Genomic DNA, 25,561 nt, shown 5'->3' on the forward strand with positions numbered 1-25,561 from the left:
AAATGTGTAAACACAATGTGGTATTTATACACTGGAATATTATTTGGTAATAAAAAGGATTAAAATACTGATTCATGCTAAAACATGGATGAATCTTAAATACATTATGCTAAGCGATGTTTGTGATCAGTCACAAAAGGCCACATACTGTGTGATTCCATTTGTGATTCTACATGTGATTCCATGAAATGTACATAACAGGCAAATCTATAGAGACAGAAAGTAGATCAGTGGTTTCCTAGGGTTGAAGGAACATGCTAATATGTACAAAGTTTCTTTTGGGGGGTAATTAAAATGTTCTGAAGTTGACTGTAGCAGTGGTTGAAAAACTCTGATTATATTAAAACTACTCGATGGTACATTTTGAATGAGAAAATTGTATGGTATGTAAACTATACCTTCATTAAGCAATTAAAAGGAAAAAACACGAAACAAAAAAAGGCCATCCAGTTTTTGCCTTGTCCACTAGGAACACTTGCTCATGGAATCCTGAGCTGCCATTTAAGAAATCAACTGCCTTGAGACCGACCACCAGACTGCGGCAATGGCCAAGCCACATGGAGAGGCCACATGTTGTTCTAGCTCAGCCTGGCTTTTGAGTCATCACAGGGCAGGTACCAAATACGTGAGTGAAAACTGCAGGCGATTTTAGCCCTCTGGCCTTTGAGTCACTCTTGGTCATTTGAGTCTTCCCAACCAAGGTGCCACACAGGCCCAGGCCTGCCATATCCTGTCCCGGTACCTGACCATGGAATCTGTGAGCGTAATGACACGGTTGTTGTTTTATACCATTTCATTTTGGGATGGCTGGTAAAGCCCACCCTTTTGGTTTTCTTCCTACATCAGTCTTCTTCTCAATTCACCGGTTCCTCCATAATCTCCCTGAATGGTGGAGTCTCCTCCTCAGTCCATGAACCACTCCTATTCCTGTGCTCACGCCCTTGGCGACCACATGCAGACTATGGCTTTAAATACTACACTGATGACCCCCAAATTCGTAATTTCAACCAAACCTTTCCTCTGAACTTCAGAGTACTATATTCTTCTGTTTGACATCCCTACTTGAATTAGTAGCAACTAATCTACAGAAACCAAACATTTTACCTAATAATCTATTCAAATATAATGCTGTCATAGACATTCTCACAAAATGTCACTATTCACTGCTATTGGCAAATTCTGACATAAGCCTCTAGGAGTCAGTGTACTTGTTTTTACTTGATTACCTACCAAATCCCTCATATTTATTACCATTGAGGGCAGGAAAAACAATTACTTTAACTGCAGTAAAGGCAAATCATCTTTAACACATGAAAAATGATGAGTGAGTGGATAAACAAAATGTGGTATATACATACAATAGAATATTGTTCAGCTTTAAAAAGAAAATTCTGATACATGCTTCGACATAGATGAAACTTAAACATTATGCTCAGTGAAATAAGCCAGACACAAAAGAAAAAATATTGTATAATTCTACATATATGAAGTGTCTAGAATTTCAAATTCATAGATACAGAAAGTAAATAGTGGTTAACAGGGGCAGAAGGGAGGAGTAATGGAAAGTTGCTGTTTGATGGGTATAGAGTTTCTGCTTGAGATGATGAAAAATTCTGAAGACAGATACTGGCGATGGTTGTACAATAATGTACATGTAGTTAATTCCACTGAATTTGTACACTTAACAATGGTAAAAATGATAAACTTTATGTTATATGTGTTTTACTACAATAAAGTTATGAAAAATGGAATAAAATTATAGGTGGAATCTATCTCAGTGAGAAAGCAACAATGTGTCTAGGACAGTTTAGGTACAAACGGATCTGCAAAGGGAAGCAGGATGGCTGAGATGGGAGACATGATCTCTGAGTATTCCCCCAATTTATGCCACAAAGTGAACTTCTCAGATGAACTGTTAGAATGGTAGCTAAGTGCAGCAAGGCCTGCAGCTTCTGACAGCCCTGCTCCCAGCAACAGTTAGAACAGGGATTTAGGAATTTCTGATAAGCCACCAATGCTCCTTTTAAGCACAAATACATTGAGGTAAGATTTTCCTGATTCTTTGTAGCCCAGACTCCCAAAAGGTATCTGACTCCAAGAAGGTATTTATTACACAGCTGTTGAACAAAGTTTGATTCGTCTTACAAAATGGAAAATAGGTAATGTCTTTTTGAGAGTGCTATATTTGATTGGATGAAATGACATTATGTAAAAACATTGATACAAAGCATTATTCTTCATAAAAACATGACAAAAAAAGCCTTGAATATCTTCCTGAATGTCATAGTTTATTTGCTGTGATCTGATTTCTTGGTGAGTTGAAGGTAATTTGCACTGAAGACACAGGAAGCTCTGATTTACCTTTTTCTTAGTCATCTTGGAAGGAGTGAGGGATGGGGCCATTTTGCCTATCAGATTTATCAACTCTTATGAGGATATAACAAGGGAGCAAAGTAATTTACTATCCAGAAGGATATGAGGTTTATTTGGAATAAAAATACTCTAGAAAAAAAATAGTCATTTGTTTCTTTTAGTGATTTTTCTTGCTCTAAAACCTCTCCAGTTTTGGATGGATTTGCTGTGCAGGAGGAAATCTAAGGTAAGGATTAAGAGTCTCACAGATCTTCCCAGATAGATCACAGTGTGCTAATTTAATCATATTTGACAATAAACTGAACTACCTAAGAAATTTTATTATGCTTCTTTTATATGTTTTCTATAAATATCATTTAAATCTATGATACACTGAGAACAGTCAAGAATTGTATATTGCATTTATGATATAAGAAGTTATATTTAAAAATTAAGATGTGTTCATGTGACTATGATTATAAGAAAAATTAGAAACCAAACAGATGGATATTTATAAAAACTGATATTTCAGGAAAGGACTTAAAGTTAGAAGCCCTTTCCATCTCCTCTATAAACTGGGGAACATACACTTGTTTCAGGAATTCAATTTTTTCCTAACTGTATTCCAGATTATGTTAAAGGAAAAATGTTTAGAAATCTTAAGACTTTTACTTCCTCAAATTTTAGATGGATTGCTTTTCAGAATTTTTCTAATTGACGTTATATGAAATCCTCTAGCTGATAAAAGGCCAAACGTTTATATTTCTCTCAAGAGCTGAATGAATTTTTATATATTAATACAGATGGCATTCCAATATTACCACACTGAACAGGAAGAATTAACTTTCATCATCCAGGAACCATACAAATATAAAGTTAAATAAACTACAATTTTCAATGAGAGTTAACACTGTAGATTCCATGTTATGATTAGTTCCAAGAACACAAGTTTCTGCATCTTCAGTAGAAAATACACTTTTCAGTTGTAACAACAGCCTCAGAGAGTTTTCAGTTTGTCTTTATCTTGCTCCTTTTGACTACAAAGTGCAAAAGATTCCTGAACAAATTGCCTGCACATTGGGCACTGCTGAAAATATTTCACACAGCCATCACACAAACACGTGTGTCTACAGGGCAGGAGCACCCAGTTCACAGTCCCATTCTGGCAAACAACACAGTCTTTGCTATTCTCCTCTGGAAGATCTACTTCACTTTCGGAGAGTCCAGCCTTTTCCAACAAACTTCGGTCTATGCTTTTTTCTTCTGGAGAGGAATTGCTGGAGGGAGTGGAATTATTATTTGCAGACATGAAAAGTTGCTGAAAATCAAAGAAACAAGTTTAAAGATAATTACAAATGACAATTACTCTTTAAGCCTGAGGGTCATAAGAGCTGCTTAAAATTTATGAGCTAGCAAATCCAATAACAAGTAATACCTAACTTCTACGATAACTGAAAAATATTATCCCTTCATAAACAGTCATTCTTTGAAAATTTGCAAACAGAAGAGACAGAGATAAGATTACAGGGTACAACTTACCTTAAGATCATGAAATTGACCTTGAGCCAGGAGTAAATATTGATATAATATTCTACAGGAAAGCTTATAATTCTTATCAGGAATATGAATTACTGACACCATGGAAACCTAAAATAAAAATTAAACACCAGTCAGTACTTAACCTCCTTACATTATTTCAGATATGTGAAAAATGTGTCTCAAACAAAAAGATAAATTAGAAAACTTACAATAATTTGTCACAGTCACTACAGAGGAACCAGTTATTGACATATTTTTGCCAGTTATTTTAATTACATTCTAACCTACACATTTGATGTGACCACAACAAAAAGTCCATTAATGTGTTTTATAGCTGAGTTGACTCTAAAATTCACATATGGAAAAATAACAAATAAGAATAGTTATGAAAATACTGAAAAGAAAGCTATGAGAGGGGCTAAGCCCACTCAGATGTTAAAACATACTACAATGCCTTTAAAATTAAAGCAGTGTGGTACTGGCACATGAGTAGACAGATGGCTAGAACAGAATAAACAGTCCAGAAACAGAACCAGTTATATATACAAACATGATAAAGGTGGCATCTCAAATCACTGGGCAAAGAGAGTCTTTTGAATAAAAAATACTGGGACAACTGGATAGCTACTTGGAAAAATAAAAAAATAGATGCATTCCTCATTCTATACATAGAATAACCTTAAAAAGCAAAAGAGATCGAATTGTAAAAAATAAAACTATACAAGTACTAGAAGAAAACGTGTGAATTCCTTCTTAGTCTCAGTGGAGGGAAAGAGTTTCTAACTATAACTCAAACCCAGAGGCAGATAAATTCGACAAATTTGACTACATAAAAATTAAAAACTTGCATGACAAAAATCACCATGAGCAAAGTTAAAAGACATATGACAAACTGTAATAAAATATTCACAATATATATCACGGACTACGTTGTCCTAATTTATGAACAACTTTTAAAAATTGAAAAATAAGTGACCAAATATCCTACAGAAAAATGGGCAAAAGACATGACCAGATAATTCACAAAAAGACAGAAACATGGTCCTTAGCCATATTAAAAGATGTTTAATTTTATTCACAACATGATAAATGCAAATTAAAAATTCGCTGAGATATCATTTTTCGCTCATTAGAGTAACAAAAATTCAAAAGCCTGTCAATACACTCTACGGAGAAATAGTCAGTTTCATATATTTCTGGTGGAAATGTGTAAAAAAAAAAAAAGGTTCCATTCCGAAGGCACAACCCCAATAGAAGAGATTTTGGCAGTATGCAACAAATGACATGCATTTGCCCTTTAACCATACAACTCCGACAATATTAAAATACATACACACATTACATTCAACGCAAGGTTATTTGTTATTGCAGAAACTACCTGAATATTTTAACCACAGGAGATTGGCTAAATAATTATCATACCTATACACCCTACACATAATGAGGTGCCATGCAGCTGTAAAAAAAAGTGAGGAAGGAAGATTTCTATGAACTGGTCTAGAGTGATTTCCAGGAGACACTGTGAAGTGAAAAAAAGCAAGAACATGTACAGTATACACAGCATGCTACCTTCAGTGTAAGAAAGCAGGGAAAATAAGAATGTATGCATATATCTGAATTTGTATCTTCTTTTCATTACAATAAGAAACATAGGAAGGATTAACCAGAAAACAATGAACTTGGTTATCTGCAAAGATTGGGCTACGTGAGAGTGTGGGGAGGGTACGCAGAAGAGAGCAACATCTTAATATAGTTTTTTGACTTTCGGGAGAAGTCATCCAAGTATTTTATGAACACGGTGTTTGAATATATTCAGTCTTTGGCAGGAAGTAGGGAGAGGACAGTGTGGGCACAAAAATAACTAAAATTCAGTAATGAATTATAAATCACTGGGAAACAGATAAACAAAAAATAAATGGAAGGTCTCTTGCTTATAGAATATTGAAGGATGACTGGAGGGCTGAAGTTGGAAAACAATCATTTTGCAACCATCATAGTAAAGATGAAATCTAGAAAGAAACACATCAATGGATATTAAATCCAGGGAGAAATGTTGATAAAGAATGGGATATTTGCATGGTCTTAAAGTGTCTCCCTATAGACTGCTTATTATTTACAAGGGAGGGGAAGAAACAGAAGAGTGGAGAAATTAGATAACACCTTGACTAAGAGATCATAAATGTCAATGTCATAAAGACAAAGAAAAGCTATGGGAATATTCTAGATTAAAGGAAGCTAACAACACATGACAAATACAGCATCTGACTCTCAATTAGAATCTGTATTGGAGGGGAAAACATGTTATAACATGTTTTAGATCCACTGAAAAACTGGAACATAGGTAATAGATTGGATAAAATATTACAGCGATGTTAGATTTATAAAGTTGATAACTATACTGGGGTTATGTAACAGAACATCCTATTATTAAGAAATACATACTGAAGTATTTAGGGGTAAAGAATCATAGTGTATACAACTTACCTTCAAACCATTCATTAAAAAAAATACACACACATACATACATACATACATATATGGGCAAACAATACAAATGTGCAATGTTAACTACTAACAATAGGCGATCTGGGTAAAAGATTTATGGGTATTCTTTTATTTTTGCAAGGTTTTAAAATTATGTCCAATAAAAAGTTTTTTATAAAACCCCTAACATGATTATAAACATACAATATTCTTTACAGCTTTATAAGGATTTATTAATTTGGCAATTTGAAAGCTTTTACTACTAAATAAATTTTGTATTAACGAGTGGTATAATGTTATCGCCCCATACTAAAAATCTTGTCATTTGATTTAATATTAAAAGCCTCTGAAACTACTATAATGCTAGTTATAAATATATGTAGTTGTAGATATACATATCTGATATGGAAAAGATATCAAAAATATACTATTAAATGAAGGTAGGTCCTAAAATAGCATATACAAGTTGATTCCATTTTTGTTTAAAAATTACATCTATAAAGGTCTGGAAAGATACTGACAAATATTCACAGTGGTTATCTTTGGATGATAGAATAAAAGTGATTATACTGTTTTTCCTTTTGGCTTATCTAGATTTTCTAATTTTATTTACTGCCATAATCATGTATTTTTTGAGCAATACAGAAAACAAACTAATGTAATTAAGTAAAAATGAAAAAAAAATTTAAAGGCAAAATCTTGCAGTAACAATCCCTGCTTTCCTTTATTTACTGAAAATAATAAACTAGTTCCTAACTACACTATCTAAATGTAATTTTTACTGTTACAATAAAAATAGGAATTAAAAATTTTTTGTTAGATCTCGAGTCTCTGACTCTCAAATACTGAAAAACCACATATGAAAAAGAATTATGAAATGCTCAATTTGTTTTTAAAATTAAGAACAGAGAACATTAATACAAAATATACTAAAAAATATGCTTTAGTTCTAATATTAGGCTCAATATGAGAGATAAGAAATGGAGATGCAGGAATTCACAAGAAAAACAGGAGGGAGCCCACTGATACAAGAATAAGAGACCCAGAAAAGGACAATATACACAAAGGAAACGACTTGAGAGCCAGGCATCAGGCTGCACTGTGGGAACAAGCCTCCCACAACTACTGCAGAGCCATGGAGTCTTCATTCCACTTGGATCAGGGGCCTGAGAGCAAATCCTTCCCTGTTTATAGCACCATTGAAAAGTGGTTAAAATGGTAAATTATATATATATCTATATATATCTATATAGAGAGACATATATATAGATATATATATAATAATTTTACCACGTACACGCCAAATCCTTCTGTTTAGATGGAAGAAGAAAATTAGAAAACAAGATACTGAGTACGTCAAGTAGACAGAGAGCACCAACAATAAGGCATAAAGGAACCAAAAGGGGTAGCTGGGGGTAAGGTGACTGAGAGCTGACCTTTTTTGTTTGGAATAAAAGGAAAGGAGTAGAGGAGCTTAGCAGAGATGGGGGACATGGTGGTGAAAGAAGGGTTACCTTGCCCAGGTGGGCAGGGTTGTAAAACACCAATCTAACAGGTCCTATTTATCTTCAATTGAAAGAGGGACGGGGAAGAACCAGATCTCTCATGTATACTACCTTGTGCACATGCAACTAAGGAGCTTTTCTATGAGGCTCACTAACATCGCTTGGTAGGACTTTTTTCACTTATCAAATTGATTGAGCACCTACCGTGTTCTAGGAACTGTGCTGGATTTCGAAAATACACTGCTATTGGTATATCTTTTATTTGGAAAAAACAAGCTGACTTCAGCTCAATGGAACTTCTATGTGATAAGATTAAAACCCCCTAAAACCTACAAAGGCTTAACCACATATGACCAGGATCTAGATTTCTCAATAAGGGTCTACACCTTCCAATGCTCAGTGCATGTTTGTTCCGGGGGAAATAGTTCTGGAAAAAAAAAAGTGGTGGGGGTAGGGGGAGGTGTAGGGGGAGGCGGGCAGGGGACGGGTACTGGTACAGGACTACAAAGGCTCAGGGTCAAGCACATCTCATATTTCCCGAACGACTGGGAGTTTTCCTGACTGTTCCAGTCTTTATAAAAAGGATTTTGCTCTAACACACAAGGTTGTTAGGAGGAATAAATAAGTTGATGTTAGTGAATGTACTCTGTATATTACAAAGTATCATAAAAATTACCATCTTTATTAATGAATACATCTATATCATGCACTTGAGAAAAGGAGTAAATTGTGTAAGGGCATTCTTACCATGATATGATTTCACCAAAAGTTTATTTCATGTATAAGCTTCTACCATACTTAGAGGATTGTCAGAGCTCAGGTCCTGTTAGATTTCTAAGATGCTTTTATCTTCCTAATAGGGATAAACTACTGGACTAAAGAAATAATTAGCATATGAGAAAAGTAATTATCACTATAATTACTGAAAATATAGGGACCAAACATATATAAGATACAGTTGCATCAGGGACTATGATGGAAATAAGGTGATTGTAAATATTCAAAGAGAAGCGTGGATACTGTCTTAAAAGTGAACACTTCGGATCATTACAAGGCTTATTTATTCAGTGCTAAAAATGTTAAGGATAAACATTCTTCCCAACACTTTTTCTATGTAACAAAGATGACAGAATACAGAACAATGGCATTAACCTAATTGAAATATAATACAGCCTTCATTTTCTAAATAAAATCATGTTCTTGCAACCCACATAGAAAAAAACAGTTAGACTCTAAAGGAGCTATAATACTTATAAAAATCATAGAGGTGTACTTGCCATTTATTCATTTAAAAAAAGTGTTCAGGCCAAATGTCTATCCTCAGAAATTAAAACTTTCTCTATTTCACCAAATAATTAAGACCCACTATCTAAATCAGTTAAAGGTAATGCTTCCAGAACTTTAAAATTACTTACAATATCATAAATTTCTCGGTCATCCTCATGAGCTAGGGTCAACAGCGCTACCAATGGATAGCGAGATCTGGGCACTGTACCAAAGTCTTCAATTTTAGTGTCTTTTGGTAACTGGCAATATATTTCTTCTTTGCTGTCCTTTTTAATACTTTTTGAAGATGTAAAGGTAAATTGCCACCATAACCAAAATATAATAATATACCAAAGGTGATCGAAGTAACTTAGCAATACTTTATTTTATCCATAAAACGTCTAGTGTCTAAAATTTTCATGTGCTAATGGACATATCAGATAAAAGGATACAAATACTGTTCTTGATAGAGATATTCGCTATACACAGCATCTTCCAATGCTTGGGGAGTGCTTATTCGGAAGCAATAAAAGTGCTTCTGCAGAGCCTCATATAATTTTTGAACACTGCACCCCCAGTAGCATGTAAGGAGGCTATCTTCAAGGCAATCTGTCGTCAAAGTTATGCCAGCTGTAGAAAACAAACAAGACAAAGAGAAGAAAATTAGCTAATGTAATTTCTAATACAATCATACATAGCGAGTAACAAAAGCTTCCTTTTAGATACTGGCCAGGCTGCTGGCAGTTAAAAGAACTCATTAAAGGGTATGTGCCTATAAACGAAGGAACTGATCTCTAAAATGATATATAAAAACCTCAGTGTCTACACAGTTTTGAAGTACTCTCAGTATATTCTTTATTATTTATATATTTATGCTTGGAAAGTATCAATTTAATTTTTTTGGTGACTTCAAGACTTTTCTCACATTATAAAAACTGAGTTACAGTTCATTATGGTTAACCTACCACTCTAATAGTGTCTATAACGCTAACTAGAAGAAACAGCAGAGCTGTCTCCAAAAGTGGAAACATATAACCTTGTAACTACAAGCAGAGCAGAGCTGTCTCTGAAAGTGGATACACACCACCCACCGGTGCACACAATGATCACTGGAGTAGCTAAAATATTAAAAGAAATTGAGCTTTTCTGATATTAATATACACAATGACAACATTAATATACATTCTTATCACATAGTTAATGTCCCATGTAATATGTAAAATATCCCAAAGGAAAGAGGGGGTATTCCAAAACAGGAAAGGTTTAATAGTGATGTTCTCATTCATTTGTTTGCCTTCAGCATAATAAAAGATATAATAATTTGAGTAGACCTAATTAAGAGGGTATATAAATTATAAGTAGACATATAAATTGCATTATATAATTTTACCTACTTATTTAACACTTAATTAGGATTTACTATGTGCCACCTATATGATTTTTTTCCTTCGCTTGTGGCAGTGGTATACTTAGTAAAGCAAAAGGGAATGTTTTTGGTCATTGTTCCCAGCTGAACAGCCTTGGTTTCCAATTCTGGCTCCACAAATCTATGGCAAGTCTATAAGCTATTCGATATCCTTTTATTGGAGTCATTTGTGTCTCTTGCTAATAGGAATTCTATTGATACATTACCTATTTTTTAAAGTGATCAAGAGTATGTGTTGGAAGGATGTGTCACAATTATTGCTCAGAATATTATTTCAATTTCCTGGTCAGGCATCTTTAATGACACCCACCATTGCAAAGTTTAAACAAATGAGTTTTATTCTGCTGAGTACAGTTCCCACCAAAATCCTTCTTATTTCCCCATAGAAGACAGATAATGAACAATATACACTGGCATTTTAAAAATTAAAATACTTCAACAAGCATTCTATAAGTCCACACACTTAAAATTTTTTTCATGTACTTCAGTACTGCTACTATTGGTTAGCATCTGGTGTGCTGGGCATGAGAGGTCTTCTGCTTAGTAGATATCTTTTCATTTGCTTTTCATTTGCTCAACATTTACCGGGTAAGCTCTATTTGAGACTTTCTGTCTTAAAGGCAGATTGATGGATTTCTTGACACTTTCTAGCTCATTAGGGTCCTGTGTTTGTTTGCTCACAATATATCAGTTTTTGCTTTTTTAGTGTTTCCAGGCTTGTGGAACTGTGCTTCAGGAAGGACGGCTTTGTAATGGTAGATTTTTTAAATGGCAGTCCTGTTCAAGAGCCAGATGTGACATTATAGCAGGTCGAAGCGCATGGCTACAAAAGGTCAGAGATAACCAAACTACCACTATTCTGCACATTTTATGCAGGCATATTTACTAAATAAGTTAGTTTTCTCTGTCATATCTTGAAATTTATTTTTTCCAAGTGAAAAATTTCAGAATGAACCCCTTATCTACCATTAGGGAAAAGAAGGGTCCTTAGTTCTTTTCAAGTCATATTTAGGTATAGTATTTTATATACTATGTATATAATATAGCATTTTATATATATTATATATCATATAGTATTTATAGCTAAGGAAGAAAAATAAGAGATTCTGTACTTTTTCATTATAAAATCAAGATTAACTGAAGTACACTACTGACTAAGTACACTAATTTTTGACAAGTGATTCTGGAAGATGACTAGACAAGTGATTCAAGAACATGACTAGACAAGAATGTTCACAGAAGATAAGGGAGCAGAGTGTCAGGAAGGAAGGACTGGTCAACTTTGTTAAACACTGCAGAGAAGAGCACTGGGTTTTATGACTGCTGGGAGTTGGAGGTGGGGGCAGAAGTAGTGATTAGTGACCTTGGAAAAGCCATTTCGATAGTGGGATATAGGTAAAAATCATACTACTACTGCTCTTAGGAGTGAAATGGAAGCGGGCTAAGAGGACAAGGCAAATGCAAACTGCTGTTAAGAAGCCTGGCTGTGAAGGGAAGAAGAGAAATAGGACAGTAGCTAGAATAAGATGAAAAGCTGAGAAAGTTTTACATTGTTTGTTTTTAAGATACCAGAAATGTGACGAAGTATAAAAGGTGATAGGGTCTCAGCCCAGAAATCTTTGTAGAACTACAGAACTATATCTAGAACTACCTACTCTATACCTCTACTTGACTGTTACAAGAGCATTTAGAAGTCCAGAAATTCAAGACTGAACTCACTACCTTTCTTCCAAAACCTGTTGTTCCTCCTGAATTCCTCATTTCAGTAAAAGGACCTGTCAATGGAGGACCCAAGCAAGGTCTTTCTCGACTCTTCTCTCTTACCTACTCCCAGCACTCCACTTTCTCTTTCAGTCCACTAATTCCTAGATATCTTTGCAGACAATATTTTTTTCCAAGTTAAGTACAGAAACAAACAACTACCATCTATTATTACCATCTACCAAATTAACATTTTATATCAAAATAATATACCAAAATACCATCATTTTAGATTAAAAGACAGCTGTTCTTTAGAAGGTTAGCAACCTTACATTAACTGTACTTACACCATTCTTACATTTCTCACTGCACTGAAGACCAGTGAAAATGGCAGTGTCCTAACACCTGTGATATTATTAACATCTGTGATAATTTATTTTTCTCAGACAAATGCCTCTGTTCGCTAGTTGATAAATTCCCTTGGAGCAAGGTTTGTGAATTGTTTGCCTTTGTATCTGTAGTACGCAGTACAGCTCCCAGAACAATAGAGAAAGTAATAGGGAAAACAAGAGAGAAAGAAAAACAATAAAGAAAGAAAATAAAAGGGCTAAGAAAAGGGCACAGAAAGAGAGAACAATCTTTGGAAAATAGCTACCAACTTGTAATTGAAGCTGAAGATGGATTAGTGATCTCTAAACCAAAAGGATTCTTGACTTGTCTCATTTGCTTTTTGAAAACTCTTGTGTTGAACTGGGTCTCTTCTGAATTTCTCAAAATTACTGGAACATCCCAACCAAACCTGAAAAAAGATAAAAATAAAATAATGCATAATTTTAATAAATGAAATGTGTTATATGTAGTGTATGTTATGCTTCATTAGTTAAGTATCAGAAAAGGAGATTAAGTTACTCAATTTACATTATATTGCAGAATTTATCTAGAATTAAAAGAGATTAGAGGTCCCACAGAATTGCAATATATTGTTCAGCTAGCTGAATCAACACTCTTGAAAACAAGAGTTCTACTGTTAATAGTATTGTTGATAACAAAAGAGTATAGTGATTATAAATTGTACCTAATGTAACAGTAAAAACATGATCAAATTATTGAATTTTTTAATGATATGAAAAACAAATACCTATTTAATATGCAGACAATTTGATATTACTTACGGGACAAGAGAATTTTTAAACATCAAATATAGCTCTTCATTTATATAACATATTTTCTCCTTTTAAAATTTCATATAAAAATGTGATAATGCCTACTGAACTGACTAGAAGGAAATCAAAGGTACTAAATTCTTTTTTTTTAACCTTTATTTTTCTAATTTAGTTTCAAGTATACAGTACATTGGTTAGACATCTCTATAGTTTATAAAACGATCTCCCTAATTGCTCCTTCTCTCCTCTGGTTTTCCACATAGCCAACATATTAATGCTAACTGCAATCCCTATGCCATGCTCCCCATCCCTGTGACCGTCCATCAGCTACTAATTTGTATTTCTTTAGTCCTTCACTCCATTCTCCCAGCACCCCCAAACCCCCCTCCCCTCTGTCCGACACCAAATTGTCCACTACATCTGTGAGTCTGTTTTTGATTAGTTTGTTCTTTTTATTCCTTAGATTCCACATATGTAAAATCATATAGTGTTTATCTTTCTCTGTCTGACTTAAATATCTTCTAGGTCCATCAAAGCAGTATCTTTTTCCATACCCTTCCTTTTCATATGTAGGGGTCTTGTTTTCTTATCCTTTCAGCCACTCTATCTTTTGATTGGAGCACTTAATTCTTTTCCATTTAAAGTACTTATTGATAGAAACGTAATTGTTACTATTCTTTATTCCTGTTTTTGATATATGTTTTTTCTTCTTAAAGAAGTCCCTCCAACATTTCTTGTAAGTCTATCCTTCAACTTTAAATGATAGCTTTGCTGGATAAATTATTCTTGGTTGTAGATCCTGGGTCTTCATCCTGTTGAATATTTTTTGCCAGGCCCTTCTGTCCTACATAGTTTCTTTTGAGAAATCAGCTGCCAGTCTTATGGGTGTCCCCTTATATGTAATTATCTGTTTTTCTCTTGCTGCTTTTAGTATTCTTTGTATTTAACCTTTGGCATTTTAATTATGATGTGTCTTGGTGTGGGCCTCTTTGGATCCCTGATTTTTGGAATTCTCTGAGCTTCCTGGGGTTTTATGTCCATTTCCTTCACCAGGTTAGGGAAGTTTTCCATCATTATTTCTTCAAACAGCTGCTCAACATCTTGATTTTCTTCAGTTACACCGATCAGATGAATATTTGGAGCCTTAATAGTGTCCCATATCCTCCTTAAATTATTTTTATAGTCTTGGCATCTTTTTTCTTGCCATTCTGATTGAGGGTCCTTGGCTTTCCTGTCCTCTAGATAGGGCATTTGATCCTTTTCTTTATTCACTTTGTTTATTCCTTTGTGTATTCCATTTAATATACTTCTCATCTCATATAATGTGTTCTTTATTTCAGATTGATTCCCTCTTATAATTTTCATTTCCATTTTTATGTTTTTTATCTTTTTGTTAAAGTTCTCACTGAATTTATCTACACTTCCCATAAGTCCATTGAGCATCTTTATAACCAGTGTTTTGAACTCTGCATCTGTTAGATTACTTGACTGCACTATATCTGGATCTTTGTTCTCTTCTCTCATATGGTTTCTGCTTCTTTGTCTTTCCATTTTGGCTGACTTTCTGTGTCTGTTTCTATGTACTAAGCAAAGCTCCTAAGTCTCCCAGTCTTATTAGTGTGGATTTGTGAAGTAAGTGTCCAGTGGCACAGCCCTGAGAGAGGAGTTCAGCTGCAGGCCAAACTCAGCCCAAGCCTCTATCCCTCCAGGGCCACCTGTTAAGATTCAGCAAGCAATCTATAGATGCTGTGCTTATAGTTGCCTCAAAAGTCCACGCCAGAAACTGAGGCCAGCTGCCTCCTCCAGTGTGAGTCTCAGCAAGGAGCAACTGACTCTCTGAGGATATATCTGGATGTGGCTTAGGTGGGGCCATGAGTTGGGGAAGGTGGGGTTTCAGGAAATCCTCTAGCCGAAGCAACTTCTGTTATCCAGTTTGATGATATCACGGTTATGGCTGCACTGTGTCCGGCGCACTGGTAGGGGCCTCAACAGGGAACAATGGATACCACCGGCACTTCTGTACAGATCAAGTTGGCCCTCACGCCGACAATGTCTCCTTGTAAGTCCCTGATGCCCTATGCGCACAGCCGAATCGGCACTGGTGCTCAGTGGGAGCAGGTCGAACACCGCGAAAATCTGCTCATAGATGTGGCCCCTTTACAAGGCATCTGCCACTGCTGCCTCCGTCTCACTCAGCCGCTCAAGACCAGGTAGCCCCGTGTCCTCGCCCTGTCCTACCTTCTGCTGTTGCGGGGTGATTTCTTAGATTTCTCCCTAGTTGTATGGCTTGTTCATCCCAGGCGATTTTTCCTTGCTGCTGCTCCTTGTTTCCATCACAACTTCGATTTGGTTGCCAGAGGGATGAACAGAGCCTCTATCATCTACACCACTTTTTTTCTCTCCCAATTCTTTATAAAGTTAGAGAGCAGTCAAGCTTACTCAATTTAAATAAAATAACTTAAAATGAATACATATTAATTAAACCAGCGGACTTAGGTTAAGCTGGCAGTTAGGTTCATACTTTGATGCACTCTCTTCTCTGTAAACACTTAGTAGTGATAATTTAAAAATAGAGAAATTAAAAAGGACCCACTGAAATGTGGTGTGTTTAAACAAAAGAATAGAAATACTCAGCAATGAAAAGAAATTATTGCTACAACCACATGGACCTCAAACACAATACCCTGTGCAAAAGAAGCCTAACACAAAAGAGTACATGTTATATGATCCCGCATTATGAAATTCTAGAGCAAGCAAAAGTAATCTATGGTAGAAATAAAAAACAATGATCGTTGCTTCTGGGATGGAGGAGTAGGGACTGAGAAAGGGCATGAGGAAACTCTCTGGTTAATATTCTGTATCTTGACAGAGGTTTGTGTTGTACCGGTGATGTGTTTGATAACACTTAAGATCTGTATATTTCATTGTATGTAAATATTACTTCAAAAGAGAAAGAACTATAAACAAAAACAAATATTGAACTCTTGCTAATAATATGCAATGCTTTAGTACTTACGGGTGAAGAGTACAAGTTACTGTGAGGTGATCAAGAAATAAGATGGACTGATGGGTGGACAGAAGGATGGATGGGTCAGGACAGATATGTAATAAAGACAATACAGCAAAATGGTGATTCAGAACCCACGTGATGGGTATATGTGTTTGTACTGTATAATTCTTTCAAGTTTTCTGTATGTTTAAAAATTTTAATAATAAAATATTGGAAAAAAGAGACATGGCTTGGTTCAAAGATGAATTTTTATAAATCTGAAAAAGGAAAAATATATAATGAGTAAGGTTGATGCCATGGTTTGATGGGTTCTGGGTCTGGTAGCAGACAGTGGCAACTAAGCCTTCGCATAGTAAGAGGGCCTTATAGGTTGTCTGCTCCAGGCAAGGGCCAGAGCCATATTCAGAATTTGAATCTAGTAGCTGGGTTTTATCGATATCAATATGGAACAGAACTATCATTATAAGATCTGGTCCTTGACTGGAGATGGGGGGAGGGTGTCTATGAATCTGGGTTGAGGCAACTATAAAATGATTAAACAGCAAGGATGAGGACAAAAGGATGGGAACTTCCACTTAAATTTAGGTTGCAAAGTAAAATTTCAAAACACATGAATAAATCTAATCCCAACAGAAAGCCAATAAAATTAACAAATGGAATAAAATTCCACTCTAGATGAATTTAATTTATAGAACAGTTGAATAAGGATGTTCTGGTCCTGCCTGAAAAAGCTGAAAAGCAAGCCTCTAACAGATCAAACTGTTTCTAAGTAAGTTAACCGCATCCTAAAACAACGCTCAAGAATATTTACATGAATACAAAAACGTCCAGCACCAGATAGGGTAAAATTCATAGAGTTTAGCATTCAATAAAAAATTAACAGGCATACAAAGAAGCAGAGAAGTATGACCCACAAGGAGGAGAGAAACTAATCAATAGAAATAGACCCCAGAAATGATACAGATGCTAGAATTAGTAGATAAGAACATCAAAATAATTGTTACAACTATACTTTTTTCAAGAAGGTAAAGAGTGAGTATATTATACAGAGACATGGAAGATATAAAAAAGACCCAAATCCATTTCTGTATTCTATTGCATAAATACACCATAATTTGCTTACTCATTCTACTCTTAATGGACATTTAAGCTGTCCTCACATTTTGGCCATTATGAATAATGCATACGTGAACAGTTTCATATACGGTTCTCGGTGCACATACATGCATTTGTTAGGCATACACTGAGAATGGAATTTCTCAGCCATAAAGTCTGTGCTTCAGTTTTAGTGGATAATGCTAACAACTGTTCTGTGTGGTATCAATATACACTCCCATCTGTAATGAATGAGTTTTCCCCTTGTTCCACATCCTTGCCAAAGCAGCCATCCTGGTGTGGTGGCATTGCAATAAAGTTTTAATTTCTGCTTCCTTGATAACTAATGAGGTTGAGCACTCTTTCTTATGTTTATTGCTACTTAAATATCTTCTTTAGTGAAAGCCCTTGTCAAATCCTTTCCCTGTTTTTCTACTGTTCTGTCTTTATTTTCCTTATTGACAGAAATTCTTAATATATTCTGAATATGAGCACTTTGTTAGATTTACCTTCACTCCTTTTACACCTTGCCTTTTCAAGTTCATGTTATCTTTTGATGAACAGAGTTCTTAATTTTAACACAAAGTTATCTTTTCCTTTAAGGTTAATGCTTTTGCTCTTTGGCTTTTCATTACTGCCTTATCTGAATTATGTCCTAATACTGCTACATTTTTGAATTATAATCTCAGTTATTTTTGTATTCCTGTACTCCTAAAGGAGTTAGCCAAGCATGGCTACAGCAGCCAGCACTTTGTCAAGGTCTGTACTTGACTTTGCCAGCCCTGTTCCCTGACATCCTCATGCTTTGGGTGAAAAAAAGGAGGCCAGGGGATAGAATTCACTGTGTAATAGAGTGACATCATAGTCTGACAACACCTCTTGTCCTAAACATCATGCTTAATGTACTCTAAGATCATGTAAGGTGTTTTTTGGGCAGTTGACACACTAATGACTCATGTTGAACTTTCGGCCTAGTATAATTCTTAACATTTTCACATACCTGATCCTGCATGAACCTGCTCAATTTTGCACAAAAATCCACAACTTTGACAGTTTCAACTGTTTGATATGGACCAATATTTCTATCTGCAATGTATTACTCAAAAGCCAATGTACAGAAATGCTTTGGAAAAATTTGGACACTCGTTAAATAGCAATCCATAAGAGGTGCTGACAAATGGTTCCATAAAATACTGGTTAGGTAGACCCAGTGATGTGCTACCTTACCTCTGGCCTTTTCCACATTTTTAATCTAAAACTTAAATAAAGACATTGATGCCCTGTATATCAGCTTATGGCCAATATGACATTAGAAGGAACAGTAAAACAAAATATTAAAATAGAAAGCTGACCAATTTTCTTTTCAATCAAATTCCATCTTTACCTTTTTCCACTCAAAGTCATTTTAGCAACTGTTAGTAATGGATTATCAACTAAATAAATGTTTCTTAACATTCATTACTTTGTCTTTTTTATAAACTTATAAAACTTATAAACATATACGAATTTTATAGCTCTAAGGAGGATTTTTCATTCTCTTTCCTTTACTGTTATAATTTTATACTTAATCTTCTTGGATTCTCTATAATTCTGGTTTTTTTTTTTCCCATTTCTAAATTGTTTGTTGCACTTGTTCATAATGCTTAAACTTCCAACATAGCAATAACCTGTGGACTTACAATTCTGTCCACACTGTTTCATACTGCCTAAACAATACCTTATCCTGCACACACTTCCTAAGCTTGTCAGTAGCTAAAGCAGTATCACTGACCTCCTGGAGTCTCATGGAGTCCCTCACAAATAAAGGTTACTTTGAGGCTAACATTTCAAGCTCAGCAGTCAACAATTTTTATCACTCCTTCAGCCTTGAGTTCTAAAGCCAATCACAAAACACAAAGTCACTTTGTGGGGCTTCCTCTCCTGTGCAATGTCCCCAAAATGGTCTTACTTGGCTAATTGGATATTGAGACTGGATCGGCATATAAAAACCATTCATGGGGAAATCCTTGGTATGAGATATGACTTTGAGAAAGTGACTCAATCTCTAAAATTCTGTGCCTTTAATGATAAAAAGAAGGGTTAGATAGAATAAGTCATCTTAAGGCCCTGCTAAGGCTTGAAATGCCATTTCTAACAGTTTTGTGTTTTCTTCTAAAATATTCCAAGGAAATGCTTGCCAATGCACCATATATTTTGTACCTTAAGCAAATAGAAACTAAAGTCATATTCTTTTCCTAAGAGGGAATCTATACTTCATCACCAACCTCATCACACACATACAACCGACTGCATTCAACAAGTGAAATGAGAAATAGTCAAGGTCAGTGTATCAGGCAGGGTTGGCAGGAGACACACACTACATTGGTTATTTTCACATAAAGAATTTAATATAAAGAATCGTTAACCAAGTAATGGAGGACTGAAAAAGGCAAGAAGGAGACACTAAGGTATCCCAGCAAGAAGCAGCTATCATTCCTAGGGCTGGGGAAACAAAGGGAGTAGTGGGGAATTATTACAACTTAGAAACTCAGAGAAGGGATCTCCCAGAGCTAGGACCCAGATCTTTTCTGTAGGAGTGCTGACCTTCTGGTGCTGATATCTTTAAAAGCGTGCCATAAGGCTGGTTCTAGGAATGAGGAAAAATTATAAACTAAAATAAACTGCTGCAACTTGGGCTGACTGTCACTGCCAGGGTGAAGGTCAATGTTGCAAAAATGTAGACCAGGAAAAGGAAGGAAACTGTTAAGAGGAAGTTCCTTCTTCCTCCTCCAGCCTTCTCACCTCTTTCTAGTACCTCCTATTGGCAGAGCCTAATATGGAGCAAACTAGCACAAAACAGAGTACAGAACATGTTTACAGCTGAGAGAAAACAGAGAAAGATCTGGAGGATGATTTACAGTATATCCTCATGGCAATTCTGCAGGGTATAGGGCCCTTTCCCAAGGGGACCTGACCTCCCCTTCAATTGAAAGCTCCCTTTTTATGGATTGGCTTAGATCTGGAAACTGGGTAAAAGATCATAACTTTCCATTGTTGTGACTCAAGTCAGGTTTCTGGTTCCAGACCTGGAGTTTTTCCTTCTATGCAGTTCATGTAGCATTTAGTACGCCACCCATCTATTTTATTTCTAGGGACACTGTAATTAATCCATTAGCCACTGCCAGAGATCCTGGCAGGCCAAAAGATTCTCTGCTTTGTCCTCTACTGTCCATTATGGAACAGATATCCACCTTGACTCCTGTGATTATGTGTTGCCGCTGGACGTCAAATCAGGAACTCCAACATAATGGTAGCATCTCCCATCATAAATAGCCTACAGAGGACAGATGCCAGAGATTTTCAAGGATACCAGTCCACTCTCAGTAATATAGTTCTCAGGGCCTTCATAAAAAGTGTGTCTTCTGTGTCCTCTTGAAGGATGCAATAGGGGAATATGCATGCAGGTTCCACACAATAAGTCCAGTCCAACATTCCTGTCTTCCTAAGCCTTCAGATTTCTTCCTTATTATGTGAGGAAAGTTCTAGCATCTCAACCTCATTAAATATAGGCCACCTCTGAGTCCAAGTTTCAGTCAACTGAGTATGAGTTTAACACTTTAGATTCAGAATTTCTTGAGAACACACCCAGATCAATAAATTCTATCTGATCTAGTGTTATAGTCTATCCTCTTTGGCCTAACCTACTCACAACCCATCCTCACACGTATTACCTAAACTCCCAATGATATAAATTAGTAAAAATTTGCAATTCTTTTTTAGAGGCTAGGCTATTTCCAACCAGGTCAGATTTTTGACCCTGTGCTATGGAGCATGGGAAGATCTGGGCCACATGGCAAAAAGTAATCGAGAAAGGACTTGAACATAGATACTCTTGCAAAGCGACTGCCCTAGGTGAGGTTATTACAAAATTTTTAAGTAAGGGAAGGCTAGTGTTCTCAGACATGGAAAGCAGACTGCCTTCATCAAAAAGGGAGGCTCACAGTAACTGGGATGTCAAGATACTCAGTTTTGCCCAAGCTGTTTAGATGTTCGCATCCCGAGTCCCAGGGCTCTACTTCTTTCCAATCAGTGTCCTGAATGAGACATCTACAGGGTGGTGTAATTCTAGAACCAGCACAATTAAAGCTGTGTTCAATATTTAGCTCTGTGGCTACATGAAAATAAAGTGCTTTAGAACCACAGAAACTCTCTGATTCTCTAAGACTTGATCTGAGAGTTAAAAGACCTGAGCTTGTCATTTTCTTTCTATAAGTGCTCCAATGATCTCAGAAGTAACAATCCCACCCATCCCTCAGTCCTTGTAGTCATCATTATTGCCATAATGATCAAGTGCTTTAGCCACTTGGTCCTTTAAGGCATTTGCTTCAGATATCATTTTATCACAATCAACCAAAGGTAATGATTTGATTAACTGTGATGCCAATGCATGCCATAGATTACTAGAATCATAGGCAAGGAGCTTAAGAAATGACCAAACCAATCCCCAAATCTGATCTTTGAGGGTCTTCCCCCCAGGATCTCATTCTTAGTAATGACTTCTTTATCGATACCTTTATCATTCCAGTCAGGAGACCAAAGCCATATCAGTTATTTTAACAGAAATAATTTAATATTAAAAAATGTTAACCAGATGTTAGAGAACTGAAAAGGAAAGAGGGGAACACTGAGTATCAAAATCATAGTAACAGTAGGAAGGAACTACCACTCCTAGGACATGGATTAGAGGAAAGTAAATTATTACAGATTAGAAATTTGGAAGAAGGACCCACATGGAGGTGGGACTACTATCTGAAGAAAGGGTATTAATATCTCTGAAGGGGTACAATGAGGCTGGTTCTCAGAGAGTGGAAAGCTATAAACTGGAAAAACTGGGACCAACTGTTAATGACAGAGTGAGGCACTATTGCTGTGGTGAGACAGACAACAAAAAGAATCAAACAGGAAGCAGCAAGTCCTTTTGTCCTCTGGCTTTCCACTCTCCCTCTCCTACTGACAAAGCCTCATGGGCAGCCAGCCAGCGAAAAAGAAATGTGGTTTAAAGGTTCTGTCCCAGATTCACCAAGGAGAGTATATAATGATGATATTAATAGCTGAGACAATAGTTTAATAACCTGCAGTCAAGAAGAAGCAGGGAGTAGCTGCAGAGTCAGGTCCCTGATTATTTGAAACTTAAAAAAATGTATATGGCTTTTCGGTCTTTTCTGTACAGTGCCTGGCAAGCTACTAGGGCTCATAGAAACCACCACGTAGTTAAACAGAAATACCGTACTTCCAGTTGCATGATTCTTTACTATTGCTATTGGGATTCCAATAATCAGATGTTCCTATTCTTTTCCCACTCCCACACAGTGCAACCAGACAAGGAAAACAGTGGAAAGAAGCAATGGGAAAGAAACTTAGAGCAGTACTGAGGTAAGAACCATGAGAGTGAAAAGACAGATGACCAATAGGGACTATATTTGGGAAGTTAAAAAAAAAATGACAAAAGTGAAGAGCATAGTGGATTAATGGGTATATCTTCTGCCTGGGGTACTGTTAGAAAGTTGTTTTCATGCGATCTAGATGGTTTTCATTGTTTCTACTCAATGAATCCATGACCTTGACTTAGGTTAGCAAATAAACACTACATAGGCACATCTAACCCAGATGGAGAGAATAGTTAGTTGGGTTAGGCTCAAGATTACTGGTTAGACCCAAATCAGGATGGAAGTGACTGGCACTGACATGGTCTTGTGACCTCAGGAGCGCTTAGCCCAGACTTCCAAAAGTTCTACGATTACCTAGGCTTCCACCCTTGTAAAAGCCATACCTAAATGGAGTGGTTAGGCAATCACTGAGTTTTCTGACCAAATCTTAAACCAGAATTTGAGCCAAAATTTGAACCTAGGTCTGTCTGATACCAAAGTCTGTCTCTTAACCACTACAAACATGAAGTTTCTACTCTTCGCACACTGATGCTGCCTTCATTACCAATTGAGCCTTCACTCATTTTCCTCTTTCCAATACTAAAAATAGATATCTAAGGTATCTAATTAGTTGGCCTATTGAAAATTAAAATTTAAGGATATAATGCAATTATCAACCTATTTTCCTTAATGGAAAAACATTACATTTAAGAGAATAACACTAATCTTATAGTTATTTTTAAATCCTGTGTTAAGACTGCCTTTCTCACTTGGGCAACAGCTTCCTAATTCTAATTACAAACTTTCTTGAAGAACAATAGCAATAAAATCTGATGGGGCAATAATAATTTGTTGTAAAATTGGTCTTAATCTTCTCCCACCCACAAACAAGGAATTTTATGTTCTGCTGCTTACAGTGGGGGGAGCAGTGTAAAGATGTCAAAACTATGCTTCCTAAACATGGCACATATTTTCAGAAAATGACAAGGGCTTGTGTCCTTTTTACACAGCTTGCTTCATTCGCTAACACGTCTCCTCTGCTCCTCTGTTCATGTTGTATTCTCTGAAATGCCTTCTATTCTCTACTATACACTTTTTACTACATTTATTTTTCAAAACACTCATTTTTCAAAATCTAACTCATGTCTCTCCCCTCAGTGGATGGACTAGTAAGATGGTTTCAACTAGCTGTATTTATAAGGCTTCCCTAAACATGATACAATGGAGTTCAGTTATAAGTTACGCTAAAAGAGCTGAAGCCAAATGTTCATTTCAGAAGTACACCAATCAACCTTGTTTATTGTATATGTCTAGGCATTGTACCGCAGGTGACTGGACACTTTTGGGTACACAGTAGGTAGGCCTCAATCCAGGACAGAAGCCTGTTGGACAATCACTCTATCCCAATACCAAAACTAGGCCTTTACTGGATGCTTTATTACCTAGAAACAACGCTGGGTAAAATACCTTAATCCGGCACCACCTCGGTATGCCTGCGGCAAAGGGGAACCGGCGGTAATGCGGGACAGTGATGCAGTTGAGCTGTCCACCTAGTTTTCCTCGCGGGGCAAGTTGGAGCCTTTGGCACCAGCTCCCCCAAATCCTCAGGCGCTCTAGCACCGCAGCGCCCCCTGCTCCGATGCACCCTGCTCCTCGCTGGGACCCTACTCCCGGCTCTCCGCCGCTCCGTCCCTTGCCCCCAACCCTAGGGCACTTACCATCCCAATACCAGGCCGGTGGTCACAATGAAGCAGGTAAAGACCACCGCGATGTAGAAAAGCGGCGAGTACTCATAGAGCGTTACTAGAAACACTGCAGCCATCAGGGTCTCCTAAGCTGAAACGGGCTTCAGCCACCCAGCTCAGAGCAGCCCGTCCGGCTAAGGTAAAGGCAACTACGGTGCCCCGCAGCGGACAAACTTCGTAGATCCGCACTCTCTTGGGTTCTTATAAACTGGACGTCGGGGCGGGCTCACGGGTTGCGAGAGCCGGCGTGCCAATCACGACGTAGCCTGCAGAGCTCGCCCCGCCCCTCCCTCTCCCGTCCCGAGCTATTGGCTTCAATGAGGGGCAGAGCCCTGGCTCACACCGCCCAGACTCCTGGGATTGGTACCCAGAGAGCGTCTCCTCCGTCTGTCTGTCCTAGCCGTCCGCACCTTTCTGCGGCAAATTCTAAATAGATATCGGGGCCAACTCCAAGACTCAGGTAAGGTTTTCTGATGTCAGAGAGAGGAGGTACAGTCCGAAATCCACGTCACAGAGCCTAGATCCTGAAACCCTACATGTTAGATCCGAGGCAAATTTGGGAGGAGGAGGAAAGCCGGCATCTGGTTCTACAAAGTGCAATAACTCCATACCCGCTCTTGTTTTACCTAGAAAACTTACAGTTAGGCAATGTGCGAAACACCAAAGAGAGTCTTACAAGCGGTTTATACGAGCCTTGTCAGCCTTTTCTAGTTGGATTTAATGATAGAAGCAAATTAGCATTGCAAATCAAGATGCCCATAGAAATAAATCAGCCGTCTTCTCACATTCCCTTATTTTTCTCTTCTCCCTACACCCTTCGAATTAGGTTTAGATATTTGAACATTTTTTGTATTAATTTTCACCTTAACG

At 36.8% G+C, this 25,561-nt stretch overlaps 1 protein-coding gene across 1 annotated transcript; it reads right to left on the reverse strand.

The window, feature by feature from the left end:
- Window positions 1–1,631: 1,631 nt before the first annotated feature.
- CGRRF1 (cell growth regulator with ring finger domain 1) lies at window positions 1,632–24,876 on the reverse strand. The gene is made up of 6 exons (XM_039865089.1): window positions 24,665–24,876; window positions 12,933–13,072; window positions 9,599–9,776; window positions 9,296–9,443; window positions 3,892–3,999; window positions 1,632–3,670 (listed from the first exon to the last, which is right to left on the reverse strand). The coding sequence occupies exons 1-6, from the start codon at window positions 24,766–24,768 to the stop codon at window positions 3,350–3,352; spliced, it is 999 nt and encodes a 332-aa protein (XP_039721023.1). The 5' UTR covers window positions 24,769–24,876; the 3' UTR covers window positions 1,632–3,349.
- Between the last annotated feature and the right edge of the window lie 685 nt (window positions 24,877–25,561).

Source organism: Pteropus medius, unplaced genomic scaffold (genome assembly GCF_902729225.1).
Source record: "Pteropus medius unplaced genomic scaffold, Ma_sr-lr_union100, whole genome shotgun sequence".
NCBI classification, from domain to species: Eukaryota; Metazoa; Chordata; class Mammalia; order Chiroptera; family Pteropodidae; genus Pteropus; species Pteropus medius.

Excerpts from the sequence above, each read along its gene's own strand:
- CGRRF1 (XM_039865089.1), bottom strand. The coding sequence starts at position 24,768 with ATGGCTGCAGTGTTTCTAGTAACGCTCTATGAGTACTCGCCGCTTTTC. Across the intron at positions 9,777-12,932 it reads ATCTTCAGCTTCAATTACAA|CTGGCATAACTTTGACGACA; the intron begins GTTGGTAGCTAT and ends TGTTTTCTACAG. Across the intron at positions 9,444-9,598 it reads CTCTATCAAGAACAGTATTT|TATTAAAAAGGACAGCAAAG; the intron begins GTATCCTTTTAT and ends ATCTTCAAAAAG.